At 41.0% G+C, this 24,764-nt stretch overlaps 2 protein-coding genes across 4 annotated transcripts in view; one reads left to right on the top strand and one right to left on the bottom strand.

The window, feature by feature from the left end:
- Positions 1-1,980: 1,980 nt before the first annotated feature.
- On the bottom strand, positions 1,981-5,102 carry LOC137438170 (THAP domain-containing protein 1-like). The gene is made up of 3 exons (XM_078766574.1): positions 4,693-5,102; positions 3,784-3,979; positions 1,981-3,447 (listed from the first exon to the last, which is right to left on the bottom strand). Exons 1-3 carry the CDS (start codon positions 4,758-4,760, stop codon positions 3,037-3,039), a joined length of 675 nt encoding a protein of 224 aa, XP_078622700.1. The 5' UTR covers positions 4,761-5,102; the 3' UTR covers positions 1,981-3,036.
- A 158-nt stretch (positions 5,103-5,260) lies between these two features.
- LOC137438218 (metal transporter CNNM4) overlaps positions 5,261-24,764 on the top strand; it is a 58,964-nt gene continuing 39,460 nt past the window's right edge. The window contains exons 1-6 of one of the 3 annotated variants that reach the window (XM_078766560.1): positions 5,261-5,515; positions 17,579-17,713; positions 17,824-17,979; positions 18,756-19,094; positions 19,186-19,310; positions 21,291-21,507. In XM_078766560.1, coding sequence (XP_078622686.1) covers positions 5,312-5,515; positions 17,579-17,713; positions 17,824-17,979; positions 18,756-19,094; positions 19,186-19,310; positions 21,291-21,507 — 1,176 coding nt within the window. In that variant the 5' untranslated portion in view covers positions 5,261-5,311. Of the gene's footprint in view, positions 5,516-11,933; positions 12,299-17,575; positions 17,714-17,823; positions 17,980-18,755; positions 19,095-19,185; positions 19,311-21,290; positions 21,508-24,764 lie in introns of those variants that run through there. The other 2 variants (XM_078766556.1, XM_078766567.1) reach the window with 2 other exon arrangements.

The raw sequence follows: 24,764 nt of genomic DNA, 5'->3' as shown, positions 1-24,764 counted from the left end.
GCGGTGTATGACTGACCGTGCCGCGATTTAAAAAATATATATCTCGGCAATTTCCCGTGTGTGGCGACACGTGAACGAAGCTATGCTCCTCTCTCCACATTATTGTGACGACGTATAAATTAAATATTTCATCGTGACGATTGTCATCAAATGGACGAATTTTTAATATATCTTGGCATTTTCCCGTCTGTTATTTCGGGCGGTGTATGACTGACCATGCCGCGATTTAAACAAAATATATATATATCGGCATTTTCCCGTCTGTTATTTCGGGCGGTGTATGACTGACATGCCGCAATTAAAAAAAAAAAATCTCAATGGACTTGAAGTTACAGGCCTTTGAGAATTCATTTCGTTCTATAAAGGGCAACTTTCATCGGATTTTCTTCACGTTTTTTTTCAACCGAGTCTAAAACTATGTTAGCGACTGTGAAAAATGAAATGATATATCGAATTTGATTTGAAAGAAAACTGTGTGAGAGAGCAAGACACCACGGGCCTACAAAACAGGCCTCAAAGCTATGCGAGTTAATAAAATGGTGGATATTTGTTTATATGAAGCCTCTCCCACAATGGGTGGAGCTTTGAGGTTTTGTCTTTTCTGCAAGAACAACAACAAGAACAAGAAGAAGAAGAACAACAACAACAACAGCAGAGGGCACTCTATGAGCAGCGTCTGCGACGCGGCTAAAAAGGTTATGGACGAGTTATGACTAAACGAGGTGGATGAGTAGCCGACGTTGGGGCCCAAAAGCATCCGATTAACTGCCGATACGACGCCATCTTACGACGCCATCGTATTGGCGTCTGCTGGGCGAAGGCGAAGCAAGCCGTCCGCTGATTGGACAGTCGAAGGCGACAGCAAGCCGTCCACTGAGTGGACAATCCCAGAGTGGTGCTTTGCCGATTCCTATTACGAATCCATTCATTTTTCAAAAGTATATCGTAGCGTTGTCATTTAAGTAGATTGCAATAAATACGTTGTTCATATACGCACTCTTCATTCTCATCTTTCTTCCTAACTCTTACTCGGACAAGCAAATCCCCTATGCCATCCATAATGGTACACTCTATCCATACACCACATCCTCCTTTCCGTGGATGTTCCACGGGTTTCGGCCACAGAACTCAAATAGATGTAGAAGAACTATGCCCATTCACGACACACACACAGCGGTGGCCCCGCTCGCGCGCTCACGCCGCCATTTTAGTTAGCGCAAGAACTGAATAGGCGAACGTGTGCGCTAGCTAGGCCTAGTGGAAGTGGATGAGTGGACGTGAATTTTTATATTGGACGGTGTTGTGTTGCTTTTAAACACTATTTTATGAATTCTATTCATAATTTAAATCTCTGTCGAAGCATTTTCCTGGCATCTTGACATAGTTTATCCGAATTCCCCCGGTAGTTTTCCATTTCATCTCTAGCTGCTAATCTCTCACTCCTTACTATTTGCTGGTTCTTGTACCCCCTCTCCCTCTCTTTCACTTTCTGCCTATTGCTCCTTTCTCATGTACTTTTTACCACTCTCTCCCTCCTTCTCTTTCCTGCTCCTCTCTTCCTCTATTATTTTCCAGTTCTCAACATAATTGTCTCTCCAGCTCTAAAAACAAACACACAACCCCCCCCCCCCCCTCTCTCTCTCTCTCTCTCCCCCTCTCTCTCTCTCTCTCCCCCTTTCCACTCCCTTCTCATGCCAATTCTCAGTATGATAGTTTCTCCATCACAGAACTTGACTTTTTTTGCTCTCCACTACCCCCCCCCCCCCCTCCTCCCCCTCATTCCTGTTCCCTTCTCTCACTCTACTATCTTCCCCTTCTGGTCATGTTTTTACATCTTCCCTTCCTCCCCCTCCCTCCCTCCCCCCCCCCCCCACACACTCACTCTCTCTCTCTTTCTCTCTCTCGCTCTCTCTTTCTACTAGCTCTCTCCCTCTCTCTTTCTACTATTTGTTAATTCTTTAAATCTATTCTATGAATCTATAATGATGAATGCAATTTAATATGCACGTTAAAACACAAGAACAAACATGAATATTTTTCTTAGTTTTCTAGTAACTAGGGCATGCCCGTACTATATCTATATCTAAAATTATATCCCCCCCCCCCCCCTCTATTTACATGAAATGGTTTGGTCCAAAGCGAACGGCTTGCGGAGTTTGGTAAAGAAATCGCCATAGCATGCACAAACGCGCAGGAAAGCGAAAGAATCGCAAATTAGTTTTAATTAGTTTTAAAACATCGTTTAACGCCAACATAGCGGCAACATAGTTTGCCAACGTGAAATAAATGAATACGCTCTCAAATGTGCCGTCCGAGGCAGAGTCTGTTCGCCACGTTCGGCACACGTGATAGCTCGCTGCTCTCTGATTGGTTGAATCGTTTTTTGGACATAGCTCGGTAACTACTTCTCCGATTAATATGAAACCTTGAAAAGGCACATCCTCGGGTCCCCAGCAATATACCTGGCAAGTTTAAAGTATATCGGACCCGTGGTTGTCGAGAAACAGCGGTCACAGACATACAGACATACAAACATACAAACATACAAACATACACACAGAGATTACTGGAATTATAGATAGATGTATTTTCCAATATTTCCATTCAGTCAAAATACAATACAGATATATATATTTCCCGTAGAAAAAGCATTAAAAACATATGATAAATGCTAGTACAAGTAATTTTGCCCAAGTCAAGTCTCTCGGAAAAACAAAATTGATTTGACAATATCGGGAGCAATTTGGCATCAAAGAACTAACATTTTCCATAAACAGGTAAAAATGCTCGACTGAGGAAAATAATTGACCTATGCAAGATTGTATTGGGCAAAGTTAACAGTTCAAAATGTTTGCACAGTGAAGTATATTGTACTGGAGTATTCAGTACTTGTGTTACAAACAATAATGATGCCATTACAACATGTGAATGTCATTTTCACAAGCCATCCGAAGAAATCTCTGTATAAAAGCTCACTGGTGTTTGAACAAGATTAATTTTGATAATTGTTTTCTTACAAATGGTCCACTCAACTTCTCATTCTTCAATCGGGCAAGATGATGCATTCGGATCTTGTTCTGCGCGGACATTGCAGGATGCTTGAAGCATGTCTAGTCCTTGCTCTGACATAAGATTTTTCTGTTTCAGGGTGTTTACCACGGTCTCTAGAGTGTCGACTTTTTTCCGAAGTCTACGAGATTTACGTTGAGTGTTTTTGAGTCGCTTTTGATGAGAGATGACAATATCTTGCATTTTGTCCAGCTTACGTTTCACACCCCTTGGACTATCCGAAACAAAGTAAGTGTGGTCATGATGATGTTGCTTGATTGGAGATGTAGGCAGTGCCTTGCTGGATGAACCCGCCAAGCACTGTGGTGTTTCTGAAGACGAAGTTGGAGAGTCGTTCTGGCTGGTTCTTGGACGAGGTGGTTTGCGCTGTTTCACAGTCTAAAAGTGACAAAGATAAAAATAAACAAAAGAAAATGTATAACTAGACTAGTTCAGTTTCCCAAAATTCACAAATTATATATGTATAGTACATGTATGTGTTACTGCCTTTGGAATGGATCAGACAATTTGTCTGCATTTCAATGGTAGCTTAAACTTCATCGGAACTTTAGATTGATAAAAATGTTTATTTTGTATTTTTCATTCATTCATTTATTATGATATATATTTTTGGTTGTCAGAAAGTTTGGAAGGAAAATTTTATTTTATTTTATTTTGGCCTCTATTCTTTAGTTAGTAAACCGGCCTAATGCAAGAATTCTGAATTTTACTTACCTTTTGGAGATGATTTGGGAAGTTGAAAATGGTTGGAATTGAACCTTGGCGAAGTCTGGTTATCAGGCCAGTACGGTCAAAGCACTCAGCATCAAAATGATCCGAGCATAGGCTGGCATACTTGCTGGGTGTCCACTTGTCCCTCCTCATCTTTACGAGCCATTCTTTCTGAAGGGTTGAACCATCCTTGGGAAATCTATATTCAAAAGAAAAGACAAAATTTGTGAGCCCCCTTGGGTCTTTGCCCCCCCCCCCCAACCAAAACTGCTTCCTACACGCCTGCCCCCCACATGTTTTCTACACTCTATATACGGTACAGTGTCCGAAAATTCAATCACTAGACCATACTCTAGCCCCCAATATTTTTTGCTTGGCGACATTGTACACACAGCAAGGGAAATACTTTATCAAGCTTTATTTCTTTTATCAGTTAAACTCGTAATGTTATCTTGGCTCTCACCCTACATTATGATTAACTAGGGCAAATGGGCACAGATTGCACTCACTCACGCGTCACACCAATATTTTCCACAAAGTAACAATTACTAACGATAAAGAAAGCGATTACAAAATACAACCCTATTAGTCTAATTAGACGACAAATGTTAACCTAGATCCTTGATAACTGAACATGTTTATGCATCTCCTAACAGCCCAAAATTGTGTGTGGCTCAACAAAATTGGGAGAGAAGAGATTAAGAGCTAGAGTCCTTAAGTTCAAGCAAAGGCACGGCCTTTGGTTCAAGTCAAAATGCACTGACAAATCCGCAAACACACACACACACACAAACACACACAAACTAACAGATGGGACTACATAAACGAAAAACTACATCTGTGCATAACGTGAAAGTTTAACTAGAGTTTGGCGAGTAAACTCTTCATAATTAAGAAAAATAAATTACTTACCTGTGGAATGTTTTCCCAGAACCTTTCACAAGTCGATTTGTACAGTTTATTGCAGCACAAGAAGGCATATTGCTGATATTTGTTGAACATTCACACTGCTCATGTTAACAATAGGCCTATCTGTATGCAGAAAGCGGAGGTGTCTTGCGCTAACTAAAATGGCTGCCGCGTTGCGGCGGAGGGGCCACACAGCGGCCTGCATAGTTCTTCTACGTCTATTTGAGATTTGAGTTCTGTGGTTTCGGCTAGTATATATACTTATTTCAATAAATATATCGTTTTGAATCGACCAATTGCAGTCTCGTTTTCCTTATTTCCCTTTTTAAAATCATTTTGATATTTTTAATCCATTAATTTTACAAAATGACGGTTTCATTCTTCGATTTCGAAATCTTCATAATTTATAATGTTCAGATCGAGCGGTGTATTTATGTTATCACCGTTTGGTTCCACGTTCTTTCCATAATTATAGAAAGCAAAAGTACAGCGTGCAGAGAGAAATATTCGAATTTTGTAGAGAAATTTAAAACACGTAAAGTTTATGTAAATTGAACACTACACGAAAAACAACAACAAGCAGCCTGACTGAACTTTTTGGCGGAGGTGTTACCAGTGCAGTATGGTTCGTCGAATAGCTGCGGCCTTCCTCAATTTGTTTTTCTTTCCGCTTTTTGCACGCCTCAGTGCAGGGAGAGTAGTGGAGCAGTGTCCGGGGCTCGCAATATCTGCAGTCGGCCTTGTACATAGTTCGCCGGGCGTCGTGACGCTTCTCGCCGACGGATGGGCTGAGCTGATGCTGTTAGGTTCGCTTTCTGCCTGCAAGGTGATTCACTCGTCGAGCTAAGTTAACTGTTACGTTATATAATAGTATAAACAAAGGGTTTGTAGAGAAATTTAATTCGTTTGCTTACGAAGCTCTCCTCAGCCTTGATGATCTCCATAATGTGCAAATGGATTTTACATTCTACATAATGTATACTGTATTCACCTGATCGCCCTCACAATGATATAATAATATGAAATTGCGTAGAGTGAGAGCTTCGTCGACAATGGTCAGTCGATCGAGTACGTAGCCCTCGCAAGCATCTGTACTCTGTAGGCCGAGCTAGGCTAGGTTGTTTGATCTTGGGCTTAGAATTAAAATTCAAATTAATTTTATTGAATGGATAGATTGGGATAGAATGCAGGACTTACCTACTGTAGGCTATATACAAGGTACGTCACAAAAAAATTCAAAAACAAGGAACTCCTTTGCAACTGGTAGCATTGGAAAGAGCATGAAAATACCATTAAAATGATACCCGCATCATTGTCCTAGGTCTAATATTAAGAGTTAAAGCATTTCGACATTTACCAATTAGGCGCAATTTTGGTCCTTTGTAATCAATGGAAACAAAGGAAAAAAAAAAATGTGACCTTTTTTATTATTATGGTCAAACACAAGATTTCGGTGCTCAAATTAACTAAATATTAAAACTAGATGTGGATAAATATATTTACCAATACATTAAATTGGTTTCATAACGATATAAACTTGCCTTCAATTAACAAACAATTGTGGGAGGAGTGAGGAGTGGCTAGGCAGTGTGGGGAGGGGGGTGGAAGGGGTGGCAGGCAGTGGGGGGAGTGTGGGAGGAAGGGGGTGATAAGCAGTGAGGGGAGGGGAATGGTGGGAGGGAGGGGAGGTAAGCAGTGGGGAGGTGGAGGGAGTGAGGAGTGGGCGGGGGAGTGAGGGGTGGGTGGGGGGGGGGGGAGTGAGGGGGGGGGAGTGAGTAGTGAGGGGTGGGTGGGGGGGAGTGAGGGGTGGGTGGGGGGGGGGGGAGTGAGGGGTGGGTGGGGGGGGGGAGTGAGGGGTGGGTGGGGGGGAGGTGAAGGGTGGGTGGGGGGGGAGGTGAAGGGTGGGTGGGTGGGGAGTGAGGGGGGAGTGAGGGGTGGGTGGGGGGGGGAGTGAGGGGTGGGTGGGTGGGGGGGGGAGTGAGGGGTGGGTGGGTGGGGGGGGGAGGTGAAGGGTGGGTGGGTGGGGGGGGAGGTGAAGGGTGGGGGGGGGGAGTGAGGGGAGGTGAAGGGTGGGGGGGGGAGTGAAGGGTGGGGGGGGGAGTGAGGGGCGGGGAAGGGTGGGGGGGGAGTGAGGGGCGGGTGGGTGGAGGAGTGAGGGGCGGGTGGGTGGAGGAGTGAGGGGCGGGTGGGTGGAGGAGTGAGGGGTGGGTTGAAGGGTGGGTGGAGGAGTGAGGGGTGGGTGGAGGAGTGAGGGGTGGGAGGAGAGTGAGGGCCAATTAACAACACAAACGTGTGATTGCATGCATGTCATGAGATGCATGAGCTGTGAGCGCACGATGCACCACGACGACATTTTTTGGAATATCCATCCACGACACGTTTTATTATTATCGTCAAAAACAAGGTTTCGGTGCTCAAATTAACTAAATATTAAAACAAGTACAGATACATTCAAAGTACACCGCCCCATTCCAAATAATTAAATATGCTGCAGCGCGGCATTGCCGGGGCGCCTCGGGCGCCCGGCAATACCGCAGTGCAGCTCATTGAGGCTGCATTGGGAGGGAGAGGTGTACACTAATTGATTGATTAATTGTATAATTAAAATCAATAAAAGATTATCACAAAATATTTTCATAATCAATTGGCCAATCGCATAACTAAACCACTAGTGCTTCATCCGAAGATGTATCTTTTAGAAATTTAATTAAATAAGTCATTTATAAAAAATTAAATAATTAATTGATTACTCAATAAATAATTAATCGATTAATCAATAAATAATTAATAGATGAAATGATTAATCAATAAATCAAAAATATCCTTGATAGCCACATCACTTGGTCACTCATGTCCAAATATTAGCTTCCCAGCTCAAAAGGTGCCTGAGATATTGGCCAAATGAGAAAGAAAATAAATAAATGATTAATAATGAAAATAAATAAATAATAATCATAAAAAAATTAAATTATTAATCAATTTGGTCAGAGAACACATAAACTACCACTATTTCATCAGAATCTGTAACTTAAAAAAAAGAAAGAAAATTGTCATTAATCGAATAATTAAATAATTAATCGATTAATTGATTAATTAATAAATCAAAAATATCCTTTGCAGCCAAATCACCTGGTCATTGGCATGTCCAAATATCAGCTTCCTAACTCAAAAGGTGCCTGAGTTAATGGTCAGAAGAGAAAGGAAATTTGATTAATTAAATAAGTACTTAATTAATCGCTAATAATTAAATAACTCCTCAATTTATTGATTAATCAAAAAATAATAATACCGTTTTTGACAAAGGACTTGCTCACTATTGTGCCGAAATTTCAGCTTCCTAGCTCAAAGGATGGCTGAGATATCGTCCAGACAAACAAACAAGAAAGAAAACAAACAAGAAACCAGAGTGAAAACTGAGTACTCTCTTTCAGCGTGCGTCACTGCCGAGCCCCCTTTGGTGCCCGGCAATGACGATTTGCAATGCCTGGAGATGGCATAGGAAAGGAGCGGTGTACAACAAGAAAGCAAGAAAACAAACAAGAAACCAGAGTGAAAACTGAGTACTCTCTTTCAGCGTGCGTCACTGCCGAGCCCCCTTTGGTGCCCGGCAATGACGATTTGCAATGCCTGGAGATGGCATAGGAAAGGAGCGGTGTACAACAAGAAAGCAAGAAAACAAACAAGAAACCAGAGTGAAAACTGAGTACTCTCTTTCAGCGTGCGTCACTGCCGAGCCCCCTTTGGTGCCCGGCAATGACGATTTGCAATGCCTGGAGATGGCATAGGAAAGGAGCGGTGTACAATAAAAAAAATTAAATTATTAATCAATTTGGTCAGAGAACACATAAACCCACTATTTCATCAGAATCTGTAATAAAAAAGAAAATTTTTTTTTGTCATTAATCGAATAATTAAATAATTAATCGATTAATTGATTAATTAATAAATCAAAAATATCCTTTGCAGCCAAATCACCTGGTCATTGGCATGTCCAAATATCAGCTTCCTAACTCAAAAGGTGCCTGAGTTAATGGTCAGAAGAGAAAGGAAATTTGATTAATTAAATAAGTACTTCATTAATCGCTAATAATTAAATAACTCCTCAATTTATTGATTAATCAAAAAAAAAAATACCGTTTTTGAAAAAGGACTTGCTCACTACTGTGCCGAAATTTCAGCTTCCTAGCTCAAAGGATGGCTGAGATATCGCCCGGACAACCAAGAAAGAAAGAAAACAAGAAAGAAAACAAACAAGTACACATACATTCAAAGTACACCGCCCCATGCCAAATAATTAAATATGCTGCAGCGCGGCATTGCCGGGGCGCCTCCGGCGCCCGGCAATACCGCAGTGCAGCTCATTGAGGCTGCATTGGGAGGGAGAGGTGTACACTAATTGATTGATTAATTGTATAATTAAAATCAATAAAAGATTATCACAAAATATTTTCATAATCAATTGGCTAATCGCATAACTAAACCACTAGTGCTTCATCTGAAGATGTATCTTTTAGAAATTTAATTAAATAAGTCATTTATAAAAAATTAAATAATTAATTGATTACTCAATAAATAATTAATCGATTAATCAATAAATACTTAATAGATGAAATGATTAATCAATAAATCAAAAATATCCTTGATAGCCACATCACTTGGTCACTCATGTCCAAATATTAGCTTCCCAGCTCAAAAGGTGCCTGAGATATTGGCCAAATGAGAAAGAAAATAAATAAATGATTAATAATGAAAATAAATAAATAATAATCATAAAAAAATTAAATTATTAATCAATTTGGTCAGAGAACACATAAACTACCACTATTTCATCAGAATCTGTAACTTAAAAAAAAAAAATTTTTTTGTCATTAATCGAATAATTAAATAATTAATCGATTAATTGATTAATTAATAAATCAAAAATATCCTTTGCAGCCAAATCACCTGGTCATTGGCATGTCCAAATATCAGCTTCCTAACTGAAAAGGTGCCTGAGTTAATAATGGTCAGAAGAGAAATGAAATTTAATTAATTAAATAAGTACTTAATTAAACGCTAATAATTAAATAACTCCTCAATTAATTGATTATTCAAAAAACAAAAAATACCGTATTTGACAAAGGACTTGCTCACTACTGTGCCGAAATTTCAGCTTCCTAGCTCAAAGGATGGCTGAGATATCGCCCGGACAACCAAGAAAACAAACAACCAGAGTGAAAACTGAGTACTCTCTTTCAGCGTGCGTCACTGCAGAGCCCCCTTTGGTGCCCGGCAATGACGATTTGCAATGCCTGGAGATGGCATAGGAAAGGAGCGGTGTACAACAAGTACACATACATTCAAAGTACACCGCCCCATGCCAAATAATTAAATATGCTGCAGCGCGGCATTGCCGGGGCGCCTCCGGCGCCCGGCAGTACCGCAGTGCAGCTCATTGAGGCTGCATTGGGAGGGAGAGGTGTACACTAATTGATTGATTAATTGTATAATTAAAATCAATAAAAGATTATCACAAAATATTTTTATAATCAATTGGCTAATCGCATAACTAAACCACTAGTGCTTCATCCGAAGATGTATCTTTTAGAAATTTAATTAAATAAGTCATTTATAAAAAATTAAATAATTAATTGATTACTCAATAAATAATTAATCGATTAATCAATAAATAATTAATAGATGAAATGATTAATCAATAAATCAAAAATATCCTTGATAGCCACATCACTTGGTCACTCATGTCCAAATATTAGCTTCCCAGCTCAAAAGGTGCCTGAGATATTGGCCAAATGAGAAAGAAAATAAATAAATGATTAATAATGAAAATAAATAAATAATAATCATAAAAAAATTTAATTATTAATCAATTTGGTCAGAGAACACATAAACTACCACTATTTCATCAGAATCTGTAACTTAAAAAAAAAAAAAAAATTTGGTCATTAATCGAATAATTAAATAATTAATCGATTAATTGATTAATTAATAAATCAAAAATATCCTTTGCAGCCAAATCACCTGGTCATTGGCATGTCCAAATATCAGCTTCCTAACTCAAAAGGTGCCTGAGTTAATGGTCAGAAGAGAAAGGAAATTTGATTAATTAAATAAGTACTTAATTAATCGCTAATAATTAAATAACTCCTCAATTTATTGATTAATCAAAAAAAATATATACCGTTTTTGAGAAAGGACTTGCTCACTCTTGTGCCGAAATTTCAGCTTCCTAGCTCAAAGGATGGCTGAGATATCGCCCGGACAAACAAACAAGAAAGAAAGCAAGAAAACAAGAAAGCAAGAAACCAGAGTGAAAACTGAGTACTCTCTTTCAGCGTGCATCACTGCCGAGCCCCCTTTGGTGCCTGGCAATGACGATTTGCAATGCCTGGAGATGGCATAGGAAAGGAGCGGTGTACAACAAGAAAGAAAGAAACCAGATAAGAGTGAAAACTGAGTACTCTCTTTCAGCGTGCGTCACTGCCGAGCCCCCTTTGGTGCCCGGCAATGACGATTTGCAATGCCTGGAGATGGCATAGGAAAGGAGCGGTGTACAACAAACAAACAACCAGAGTGAAAACTGAGTACTCTCTTTCAGCGCGCGTCACTGCCGAGCCCCCTTCGGTGCCCAGCAATGACGATTTGCAATGCCTGGAGATGGCATAGGAAAGGAGCGGTGTACAACTAGATGTGGATAAATATATAAACTAACACAATAAATTGGTTTCAGAACGATATAAACTTACCTTCGTCAAAATCAGTGAATGGGTTTGACAACCCAAACTTCCAGCAATAAATTCACCGACTTCTCGAAGTCGGAAAATAAAGGTTGGAAGACGGTTTCAAAGGGGAAAATCTGAACTACGTCATAAGTATTTCCGGTTCATCGAAGAAAAACAAATACGATCTCTGCAGCGATAGTAATAGAGGGCTGTGCCGACAGCCGAGATCGCTCGCAGACCAGGTAGTGGTGCCACAGCGACGCGCTACTCAGTATCCGATAGTCACGTACCTATATATAGTCGAGACTTCTAGTCGACTGGACCAGGTATGTAGGTCCGACAGGCAGGGACGTACTGAAATCGGTGCACCTGGCTTAAATGAAGTCGGTGTCGATGGCGGAAAACTGAAAGCGGTGTACCTGGCTGAAATGAAGTCAGTGTAGCTGCCGTAAATGATGAGCGGTTTTGAAATCAAAATCCGTTCTGTACAGTACTGTATTGTAATTTATTGATTTTAATCACCAGGTGAAAATAATTTATCGGTCGCGCCAGACCAAAGCAAGATCATGTGAGCAAGATGGGACAAGATGGAAGGGACAAGATGGCGGATCATGGAAGGGACAAGATGGCGGATCATGGAAGGGGCATTTGAAATGACAACATGAAATTTTGTTCCCAAAGGAATGGGGGAAAATTTGAATTTTTTTTTTTTTTTTGTGAAATTTGAAATGAAAGTGAAATTTTGAATGGATTTACATATACAGTGGAACCTTGACTTACGAGTGCACCAACTTACGAGTTTTCCGAGATACGAGCCGTCGCTCGGGCGGTTTATTGCTTTGAGATGCGAGCCGAGATCTGAGTTACGAGCTTACGCCAGCCGCCACCAGGTGGGTTCCGGTCACGTGGTTATCTTGCCGTGCAAGCATATCTGCCGTATATCGCTGCTGTTTTGTTTTCGCATGTTGGTTATTTTTGAGCTTACGCCAGCCGCCACCAGGTGGGTTCCGGTCACGTGGTTATCTTGCCGTGCAAGCATATCTGCCGTATATCGCTGCTGTTTTGTTTTTGCATGTTGGTTATTTTGGAGCTTACGCCAGCCGCCACCAGGTGGGTTCCGGTCACGTGGTTATCTTGCCGTGCAAGCATATCTGCCGTATATCGCTGCTGTTTTGTTTTCGCATGTTGGTTATTTTGGAAAATTTCTTAGTTTTAACCATGGGTCCTAAGTAATTGAGTGCCAAGGGCAGTACTGAGAAGAAGAAGAGGATGATGTGCTTGGATATAAAACACGCAATCGTCGAAAAACATGAGCGAGGTGTGCGTGTTGTCGACTTGGTGAGGCAGATGTGAAGGCAGCTGAAGATTTTATTATAACTTTTGCCGAACTGATAGAAGCCGAACGATACATCCCCCAGCAAATCTTCAACTGTGACGAGACAGGGCTCTTCTGGAAAAAGATGCCGAGGAGGACGTATATAACGGCAGAGGAGAAGAGCATGCCAGGCCACAACTTGTTCAGAGTGCCGGCGATAGCTCGCCTTCTCTTTGTGGAAGACACGGTGAGATTCTTAACATCCAACAACTAATGGGACGCAAACGGGGCGCCCAGTTTAGCGGTACACACATTGATGAATCACCCTGCCTGTGAAACACCGACATGACAGATTATAGCTGGGTCGGGATTCAAACCCAGGCTGGACAGTTTAGAGTCAAGTGTGCGTACCTCCAGTCCAGGCCATCCTGCCAACTTGTATGCTGCATACAGGTGAAATATAAAGCGCGAGATATTTTTATATATACTGCATATTTAAAAAAAAATTGGTGTGGTTTTTGGCGGGCTGGAACGGATTAATAGCATTTCAATGCATTTTAATGGGGAAATTTGATTTGAGAAACGAGCAAATTGAGTTATGAGCTCGGTCACAGAACGAATTAAACTCGTAAGTCAAGGTTCCACTGTACATGCAATTGCCATAGAGGTTTGCTTACGAAGCTCTCTAATAATTAATTCATTTACAACAAAGGTCTGGATAGTTCCATATTCTTTCCATTTCTTGATGATGGAGCTCACTGTGTGCTCTTGGGAACTTTCTCAACACTCTGGTAGAGATTGTTTATACCTTTCCCCAGATCTATGCCTCCTCACAATTCTATCTCGTAGTTCTTCAGGAAATCCCTTGGACCTCATGCAATGTCAAATATGCACCTTATATATAGAAAGGTGTGTTTCTTTCTTTCTAAATCGTGTCCAATCAATTGAGTTGGCCACAGGTGGATTCCATGTTGAGGAGACATCCCAAGGATGATGAAAGGAAATCGGATGAACCTGAGCTCAACTTGGAGTGTCATAGCAAGGGGGTTGAATACTTATTGACTCAAGACATTTCAGCTTTTCATTTTAAGTTCATTTGTAAAAACAATTCTTAAAAAAAATAAATAATCCACTTTCATTATGGGGTAATATGTGTAGATCAGTGACAAAAAATCTCAATCTAATCCGTTTTACATTCAGGCTTGAATACAACAAAATATGAAAAAGTCAAGGAGTGTGAATACTTTCTGAAGGCACCGTGTGTATGTATATATATATATACAATATACATACATATATATGTACATATTATATATATATATATACATACACATATGTATATACATATTATATATATATATATACATATTTATATATATATACATACACACTGCCTTCAGAAAGTATTCACACCCTTGACTTTTTCATATTTTGTTGTATTCAAGCCTGAATGTAAAACGGATTAGATTGAGATTTTTTGTCACTGATCTACACAGATCTACACATTCATTCATTCATTCATTCATATATACGGCATCCAACACAGGGCTGAGAAACGGAGCATGTACCCTCATTGAAGCAGTTTTGGATGCTAAGCTTGTCTGGATTGCATGTCGTCATCATGTGTTTGAAGTAATGCTCTCTGATGTTACAACTAAAGTCATAGGACCCACTAGCGGACCTGAGATCAGACTGTTCAAGAGGTTTCAGAAACAGTGGCCTTTAATTGACAAGAAGAGGTTCCAAGTAGGAGAAGATAAAATGTTTTCCGATAACCTTGTTGAACGTCATAATAGGATACATTTTTATGCAGCTGCACTCGAAGAACAACACCCACGTGATGACTATGAAGAACTTCTGAGACTATGCCATACATGTCTGGGTGGATGTGAGGCCAGAGAGGTGAAATTCCGTGCCCCAGGAGCTATGCACAATGCCCGCTGGATGATGAAAGCCATATATGCTCTCAAGATGGTTCTCTTCAAAGACCAAATAAAGCTAACATCACGTGAATTGAAGGGAATCACAAAGATTGCTCTTTTTGTTGCAGTTGTGTATGCGAGATTCTGGCATGAGGCGCCGCTACCCACAAAGGCACCTCTCAATGATTTGCTTCTTCTTTCAACCCTTGATTCTTACCCAGATATGGTTGTCCGTGAAACTGCTGTCAAAGCATTCACTAGACACCTCTGGTATTTGTCAGAACACCTTGCTGCAATCGCTCTTTTTGATAGCCGGGTGGATGATGAGACAAAGGCAAAGATGGTGAGGAACTTCAAGCGGGCTCCAAAGCCAAACAATCTTCATAGGATAGATGGTAAAGCCTTCAGGCTTTCTGACTCAGTGGACACCTACATCGCAAGTCGATCTCTTGAATTATTTGGTGTTGTCATCTCAGATTCTGACAAAGAAGTATCACTGAGTTTTCTGGAAAAGGAGCCACACCTCTGGAACACAGACAACTCATACCAAGAGCTTGAGAAGAAGATACGCAGCATGAAGGTTATCAATGACTGCTGAGCAAGGTGTTGCTCTCATCCAAACTTTCCATGACACTGACCAAGAATGAAGAGCAGAAGCAATTTGTGTTGAGAGTTGTGAAACTTCATCGTGAAAACTTTCCAGTGTCAACCAAAGCCATCTCGTCAAAGAAGTAGGCAATGTTTTGAAACACAAGTTTCTGAAAACAATGTTACGTAAAATCATTCGAATTATGTGTATTCTGATGTTTACTTTGTTTTAATTGTTCTGATAGATTTGTTTTATCGTCTCTGATAGATATTTTACATTTTCTGATGGATGATTTATTTTTTCCGATAAATGATTTATTGTCAAATTAATACATGAATGTTTAATCTACTGTTTTGTTTTTAATCTTAATTTGACTATATGAATGAACATTGAACAATGAACAATTGAACATACATGTACATTGTACAATGGTACATTGCACATAATTATTTATTAGTTCACAAACAAACGATAACAATAATAAATAATTTGAGTAATTGAAAATAGATAATTATATCAATGAATTGATGTATGATGCTAAAAATTCTGTATCTTATTATTCATTAAAATTTCTCAACATTTTGAGCAACCTCTAAATATTGTCCAATCAAGCTCAAATTTTCACCACAAACTACTTTCTTCAATAGGAATAGGGGCAGGCTTGTGGAGAAATGAAAATCCAATCTTCAAAATTTTGGACCACCCTAATATATATATATATATATATATGTGTGTGTGTGTGTGTGTGTGTGTGTGTGTGTGTGTGTGTGTGTGTGTGTGTGTGTGTGTGTGTGTGTGTGTGTGTGTGTGTGTGTGTGTGTGTGTGTGTGTGTGTGTGTGTGTATGTATGTATGTCATTTTCTGGAAGCGTGGCTGTGCCGCTAATGCAGTGCCCCTACTGCCCCTACGTACATACATACATATGTACGTACGTACAAACGTACGTACGTCATTTTCTGGAAGCGTGGCTGTGCCGCTAATGCAGTGCCCCTGTTAGTAGGAAGCTGGTACTCATTTTGCCGACCTTGGAAGGATGACAGGTTCAGTCAACCCACCTGGTGTTAATTCAACGGCACGACAGGAGCTCAAACTCAAAAGACCTTAACATCTCAAGCCAGACACCTTAACCGTTAGGCCAACACCAACCTTGAATTCCTGACAACCAGCTCTAGTGGAGGTCAGGCCTGGTGAGCTGATTCGTGAAAAACTTGGGCCAACAACAACATGCTCCATGAACTGCTGACCCCCAAGTTAACATAATGAAGAAGAAGATTGTAATGTGTTGCAGCATACACGAGTCATGCAGCCCTCTGATACAAGCTTATTCCTGTTATATGATTACTCTAACCTCTGAAGACGTCTTCTTGTCACAATGGACAGATTTTTGAGATCATTATGTCAACCACTTGTCTTCACAAGGATTGGGTTTTAACAAGGCATTCGACTTGTTTTGTGGTGATTATGTGTTTTTGGATATGAATATTATCGCAAGGAATCAATGACAGTCTGGTTTCCCTCAATTAGGAAATAAATATTTGGTTGTTCTAATATTAGTAATTTACGATATGACTTTCAAAGAGCTGTGTGTTTGCTATTAGATAAACCACCTTTAGAGGCCATTTTTCCCCGCAAAGCGGGGGTTGGCCTTTTTCGGGAACCGTGGTTGTTGTTGTTTTTTTGGTCCCCTTTTTGAAGCAATGTTTTACGGCCGGATGTGTTTGCTATTAGATATTGAACTGAAATTATTTCTCAACATATCTAGTTTCCTTTGATCTATTGTTTAAACTAGCAGAGTACCCACCCTACGGGAAATCTTGCTCCAAGCATGCAACACGTTCTTCTGACACATACTTTTATTTGGGTGGTGTATAGGCAAGTGACAGCTGCCTCAATCACTCCTGAAAATAAAAGAAATGATCCGGGTTACGTGCATGAAGCAAAAACATGCCTTCTGTTTATAATTCAAAACACCTCACTGCACTGGAAGACGTAGGAACAGGAATACTGTACCGTGAAGGGTGGAGACTTGTAATACTCAATACTCTCTTCCACCTGTAGGCGGCACTATACGATACAAATTTACATAGATAATTTGCGTCCTTCCACAACAAGACCACCAGCAAAGATAAAAACACCCCTATATGCGAATTGGGGTCATGCTGAGCCCATGTAGCAAGTCTGGATGTAATCAGGCCACTACTGTGGGAGGGGTAGCATGACAAACACACATCATTCTGAGAATTATAGTAAGGATGCCTTTATTTCAAAACTCCAAAATGATTTGCAATAACCTTTTTATATTTACATATAATTGCACCATGTTCTTTTTGTACATTCCCAGCAGCAAGTCGACGATGTGAATACCTGGCTGGGTTTTTCCCCATTGAACAATCCCTTGGACAGTCCAAAGTCATGCCAAGGAGGCATGATTATTCCGACAAAAATTACGCACAAAGAAAAGGACTGGTTCACTGTGAAGGTGTCTCTCTGCCTCTCGCTTGTGCTCTCGATTTCTTAGATTGAACCAGCACCTCATTATATTGTGCAAGAATCCAGCTTTCTGAGCTAAATGCTGCTGCCATTGTCCAGGTGTCAGTTGGACATTTGTCTGGATCACCCGACCAGCTGTATGGTGTGTGTGTCCACCGCAATGGATCGTGGGAGTGGGCAGGTCAAACTCGGCTACGAGTCACGGCTTCCAACCCACAATGCGAATGCCTCCTTGCCTTGCCAGTATGGTTACTGGTACGTCCCTCTATGATTGTGCTGTTTGCTTCTCCTTTAGTCTCTCTTCCAACTGAGATTTGTTACCTCAGCCACCGTAGGTGTATGGAGATTATATTTTCACCCCATCTGTCTGTTTGTGAGCAGGATAACTCAAAAACTTATGGACGGATTTGGCCGTAATTTGGTGGTGAGGTTGGGTGTGTGACCAGGAACAATTGATTCAATTTTGGTGAAGATCCAGATCTGGATAATATAATTTTAAGTGATTCTTCACCATTGAGAGATCGTGCCAAACCCAATGTGTATACCAGGATATCTCAAAAAGTTATGGACGGATTTGGACGGAACTTGGTGGACGGGTTGATTGTGTGACGAGAACGAATTCCTTCTAGTTTCTCCTGTGAATTAAGTTGACTGAATAAGCACCCACACAATATTGTATCATTGGAGTGACTTTGGCTCTAAAAATATACAGTACAATGTGTCAGTTAAAGGACACACCAGTCATTGTAGATTACATTAACCAAAAAATCAACCAAACACTCCATTGTCTTGTTTATTTCTCCCATTTCAATTTGTGCTCATTCTTCTTGGTTTTCCTCTTCTGTTCACTTCCTTGTTCTTATCCATCTCCGCCCTCAACCTTTTATTTTTCTATCTTTTTGTCATGCTTTCTTGATCTGTTTTGTGCTTCGTCTCCTACCCTCCCTCTCTTTCTCCCTGCCCCTCTCTTTAACTTTTTCGTAAACCTTCTTTTATTTTATTTTCCACCGTCACCCCCTTTTGTCCGACAGGTTGTCCTCGTTGTACTTCTCACCTTGGTGGCCAGCATTTGCTCGTTTGTGCTCTCTGTCTGCTCAGCTCTCGATCCAGTGTCTCTATCCGTACTGTGCCAGCTGGGATCCCCTTTAGAACGACGTTTCTCTCAAAGAATTGGACTTATCCATCGCCCATCTCCACACCATGCTCCCCTTCTCGGACCACTTATTATTGGGTCAGTTGCCTGGGGAGGAGCGTCAGCTTTAATGGCTGATGGATTACGAGTTGCAGTCTCTGGGAAAGTAGCTCATATTGGCTGGTCAACTTTACTTCTGACCGGTGTTTTCTTCATCTTCTTGGGCTTGGTTCCCCAGGTAGGAGTTGTTGGTTCATTTCTGGAGTTGTATACTTTTCAGATTTAGTAGAATTGGGAATGAAACATGCTTTGTATGCTATGTTATGCAGATGCTGTGCACTTGGCAAGGATTGCGGATGGGAGCACAGGTGTGCTGTCTTGGTCAAATTCTTCTTTGTCTCACCTCACCTGTCTCCATACCTCTCGGGAAGCTGCTTGACATCATTTTCCAGGGGTTTGCTCTCCATCTGAGTGTTTTGCTTGTCTGTTTTCTAATCAGAATTTTCTTTATAAAGTGGGATCCCTGGTGTTGGTGTTGGGCTAGGTTAATAGCCTAGCTAGGCTAATGCTAATGTTGGGCTAGGCTAGGCTAGGTAAAAGGTTAATCCCTGGTGTTGGGCTAGCGGCTAGGGTGCCAGCTTAGGATCCAAGGATCCTGGGTTCGAATCCCGGTTGATCGCTGAATTAACGCCAGGGGGGCTGATCTCAGCCTGTCATCCTTCCGAGGTCGGCAAATTGAGTACCAGTACACTGGTAATTCCCTGTTTATCGGAAAAAGGCGACAAACAGGGTTGGCGGCAGGAAGGGCATCCGGCCGTAAAACATTGCTTCAAAAAGGGGACCAAAAAACAACAACAACCACGGTCCCCGAAAAGGCCAACCCCCGCTTTGCGGGGAAAAATGGCCTCTAAACAGTGGGTTTTTTTTATAAAGTGGGAAGAGCAAAAAATTGTTCTTTTTTATTGCCAATTGCACCTTTATTATTGCAAAATTATTCTTTATTTTGTAAAAAGAACGACTCGGACTAAAACGTTGGTACTGCAAATGAGAATATTTTCTTCATTCAGTGTGTATGACATTTCCCCTGCAGAATTTATTTGCATAGTTGTATCTGTATTATAATGTATTCTGGAGAATTTGGTTATTGGGAAGGGATATTGCACCAGCTTTCTTATGCTTTTTTTTTAAATACAAGGGTCTAGGCTCATGGGAGGAGCAAAATAATGAAGGGCTGCAGTTTTAAAAACTGCATTAGGGTGTGTAGGTGTTGGGGGTGTGGAGCAGTGTACATATACAAGGAGGAAAAACACTAAAAACTTCATCAAAATTGAATCGATTCTTCCTTGTCACACACACAACCTGTCCGCCAAGTTTCATCCGAATCCGTCGACAACATTTTTGAGATATCCTGCTCACGGACAGACAAGCAGCGTGTAAACATAACCCCCGTCCAGCTCGTGTGGCGGAGCCAACACGAGAGTTCATGGAACACCTCGCCCTGCGCAGTCTTGAGAAAAGGACATGAGAAGATTATTTTCAACAATTGCTATGCGTTTCCAAGCATGCTCTAAGTTTCCTACGAACCGCGATTTTGTCTGAATCTGGATATTCCCCAAGGCTGAGAACACGAGCGGCAAATGCTTCTGCCATTACATTACAAATGGTGTAATATTTTGTATTACGTACTGCCAAACGGAAGGCTTTTCAAAGTGCCAAGAAAGCGATTTGTGATCTACAGTATAAATTGAAAATAATTAATTTGTGGCGAGGAAGGATCAATGTTTTATTGTTATTATCCCCATGCCTAAAAAAAACCGGGGATATTGTAATCAGGTTTGTCTGTCCTGTCTGGCTATCATGCTATATCCTCCTAAACGGTTGTGCAGAGATTCATCAAACTGGGTAGTTATGATCACCACCACATGTCAAGAACATGCAGGAACAGTATCATTTTTGGTCCCCTTTCCGCCTGGCCCCCTGCATAGGGGTAGAAATGTCAAATACCAAAAAATGCACTTACGTGCACATTTTAAAAACATTCTTAAACAAATATTTGTGTAAGCAATCAACATTGGGGGATTCATGAAATATGTAACGATTTTTTGGATTTGTCCCCCGGTTCTTGTGGGTGGGGACTTGGGATCACATGGATCAAAACAGATTTTATATATATATTTTTTAACTCAAAATTTGATATTGGGCCATTCCTTGTGGAACCTTTTGCCATCTTTCAACTTTTCTCTAGGTGGGAATTGTGGGCATTTGCAATGGCGTGCCATCAACTTCGTTCTAGTTTTAACTAGGTTTCTCACCTCCCCTTCCTTTAACCCTCTGTCTCTCTGATCCTTTTTCACGAGCTGTCTAATCACCGCCCACCTATCTTCGCACTACTTTGATTCTCACTCCCCCTCCACACCCCTCATCTTTACTCAAGGAAGGAAATGGGCAAAGTGCTGGAGTGCGGACGGCTTTGCCAGTTAGTGTGGGCAGCCTGTGTTGCTGGAGGATCCGGAGGAGTCTCAGGACGAGTCGACGAGCGAGGTGGGGTACGGAGTGGTGGCCCACGTCTTCGTGCCACCTGGGTTGAGAAGGTGATGACCCCACTGAATCAATGCTTCATGCTCAACCTGGATGCAACTTTGGATTTTCAGGTTAGATCTCCACTTCTTCCTCCATTTTCTTTTAATTCAACTACCTATTTTCTGCCTCCGATCTGTTTCGATAATAGTTCTGTCCTTTTTGGCTATTTTTCTTCAATGTCCAAATGGAATCAGCCAAGCAAATTGTTTTTCCTCGCTAAATTTCAGTAACCACATTATTTCGGCATTTCTTCAGGCTTTATGATTTTAACAATTAAAGATCTACTTTAACTTTGCACAAATGAACAAACCTTGTGACTCGTAAAAAAAAAAAAATTTTTTTTTTTCTATAATGATGGTTACGCTGGTCGTGGATACATTATTCATCAGATTCACTCTAGTTTTTTATTGCTTCAAGACGTATTACTACATATAATTTTTGTGCCCCCTCCGTATCTGTCATACTTTATTCTAAAGGGTTCCTACTGTTGTACTGTTGGACCCACTACATCAAAGCTCTAAATCCTGCTTCTCCCTCTTCTCTTCTTCACTTTTACAATTAAATGGACATAAACGTTTGTTCCAAGTATCGATTACTGGCTTTTCAACTAAGTAAATATCACCTGGTGTTGGCCTAATGGTTAGGGCGGCAGGCTTGGGATCTGAAGGTCCTGAGTTCGAATCCCGTTGAATTAATGCCAGGTGGGGTTGACTCAGCCTGTCATCCTTCCGAGGTCGGCAGAATGAGTACCAGATAACTGGTTATAGAGAGGCATTGCATCAGCGGCAGACGTGCCCACAGCAATGATGCAAACAGCAGCTGGGTGGCTGCACACAAACCACCACCACAACCAAGTAAATACATTATTCGCTTTCCAACTGTACCATATTTAGCTGACCTGGAACATAGTTCTGGGGAGGCAAGGGGATGGCGCGTCGTCTGTCCGTCAGTCCGTAAACATTTGCAACTTCTTCGAAACTGCTGATGGGATTGTGACCAAACTTGACACAAATGATATTGGTATGTTGCAACTCAAGTTTGTTCACAGTATTAAAAAAAAAATCTGAGTCTAAGGGGTCTACTGGGGGTCAAAGTGGATCCATGTTTGACCACCCAAAATAGGAATTTGTTTTTTCCTCTGAAACTACACACACTATTTCGATGAAACCTGACCACAACCTTCATAACTCGTGATGTACCAAAGTTTGTTCATGGCACTAAGAAATTCGAAGTCTAAGGGGGTCAAAGTGGGTCCAGGTTTGACCCCTCAAAATAGATATTTGCTTTCTTCTCTGAAACTACACACGTGATTTCGGTGAAACTTGACCACAACCTTCATCACCAATGATGCATCAACGTTTGTTCATGACATAAAAAATCAGGGTTTAAGAGGGTTTTGAGGGGGGGGCGGGGTTTGACCCCATCAAATAGGTATTTGCTTTCTTCTCTGAAACTGCAAACACTATTTTGATGAGACATGACCACAACCTTCATCACCCGTGATGTACCAATGTTTGTTTACGGCATTAGAAAAATCGGAATCTAACAGGGTCTGTGGGGGGAGGTCCCCCCCGGCCCCCCAAAGAATAGATGTTTTTATTGTTTGTTTCTTTAACGTCTTTTGATTACGTTAGTATGATCCTACATGCTGCCCTGTCTTGAAGCATCCATTGAAATTGGTTCAAAATACTGTGATATGGTTCAAATTACCTTTAGTTGGTGTAGTATACTGCTTTCTTCTACCAGGTGAGCGCCCAGGGGTATTGCCCCTATTTTTACACACTTTTATTAGTCCCCTACCGGTGTACACCGGAGGGGACTATAGGTTTGCACGCCGTCCCTCCGTCTGTCAGTCCGTCAGTCTGTCACGCAAAGAACAGTTTTCCAGACTTTTTTTCTAATAGTGTAGCAGCATAGCAAACCTGTTGTGCATTTTGTGATACAAGCACCAAATTTGGCACAAATGTACATTAATATGTTGCGAACATTTTCAGATATTGGGCCACTTGAAATTCCGTAATTTTTTTTTTCAAATTTTTTCAAATTTCGTAATTTCAAATTTTTCGGGTGACACCGTCACAATTTCGGTCTTCGAGGCCGGCCGATATAGTGGGGCGGCTTAGCCCAAATATTCAAAAGAATTGTGCATTTTGTGATACAAGCACCAAATTTGGCACAAATGTACATTAATATGTTGCGAACATTGTGTGGTCAGCAATGAAGACGAGAGTCTGAATTACATGTATGCAAAAGACCTTGTGAACCAGTGAAGCAAATACACGGGTAAGCATGAATTAAATCTAGGGCATGATATAATTTCCATGATGTTTACCTCTACACTCAATGGTGGAAGGAGGTAATGTTTTGATCCCAGCTTGTCTGTATGTCTGTTTGTCTGTTAGTCCACAAAATTCCAGACAAAGCTTGTAGTAGTGGTAGTTGTAGTGGTAGTGGTGATAACAGAAATTGTTATATAGAACTGAACTTATATTATTATTATATGCAGAAAATAACTTCATTTCTATATGCCCTGCAGTGGACAGGTTAATTGGTTTATGCACTGAAGGGGTCACCCTGGTGTGCACTGCTGTGTTCTGCCTCACTGAGTTGTTCAGGTATGATGTACTCAGCACAAGCTTCCGGTCGGCCCGGAGGTGGGGGTGCGGGGCCTGTCACGGAACGTCAAAACAAACGGCCTGCCGGGGCCGCCCAAAAGTCGGGCGTGAGGGGCGCGTCCACTAATGGAACGCCTCTCGCGTCCCAGATCGAGGGCCACGTGATCAGGAGAACCTCGTCCCTTCCGGTCACACTTTGCCTATCGGCCGGCCTCGAAGACCGAAATTGTGACGGTGTCACCCGAAAAATTTGAAATTACGAAATTTGAAAAAATTTGAAAAAAAAAATTACGGAATTTCAAGTGGCCCAATATCTGAAAATGTTCGCAACATATTAATGTACATTTGTGCCAAATTTGGTGCTTGTATCACAAAATGCACAATTCTTTTGAATATTTGGGCTAAGCCGCCCCACTAAAACGCTTAATGCTAATGATTTCAAACTTGGCACATGGTTTCCTCATGATAAGTTACAGATCAAGTTCGAACTTCACGACGTTTCGATCATTTTTAACAAAGTTATGGCACTTTGAACTTTGGTAATTCTTATAATTCTGATGATCCTTAACTCAGTGCCATTTTAAGTTTTAATTTCCTTTAAAAACCAATTTCTCTGCAATAATAGGACCGATTGAGATAAAATTTTCACCATATGATGGACTCGGTCTGTAGAATATTTTAATCGTAATTATGACGTCACAGGTCACGTGGTT

Source organism: Myxine glutinosa, chromosome 1 (assembly GCF_964187855.1).
Source record: "Myxine glutinosa chromosome 1, kmMyxGlut1.1, whole genome shotgun sequence".
NCBI lineage: Eukaryota > Metazoa > Chordata > Myxini > Myxiniformes > Myxinidae > Myxine > Myxine glutinosa.
The sequence above is the reverse complement of the archived record's forward strand: the minus strand, read 5'-3'. Positions and strand labels throughout refer to the sequence as shown.

What these genes read in the sequence shown, in the direction of transcription:
- LOC137438170 (XM_078766574.1), bottom strand. Translation starts at nt 4,760, where the DNA reads ATGCCTTCTTGTGCTGCAATAAACTGTACAAATCGACTTGTGAAAGGT. An exon ending in TCTGGGAAAACATTCCACAG is followed by an intron (nt 3,980 to 4,692) that starts GTAAGTAATTTA and finishes TTTTGAATATAG; the next exon opens with ATTTCCCAAGGATGGTTCAA. An exon ending in TCCCAAATCATCTCCAAAAG is followed by an intron (nt 3,448 to 3,783) that starts GTAAGTAAAATT and finishes TGTCACTTTTAG; the next exon opens with ACTGTGAAACAGCGCAAACC.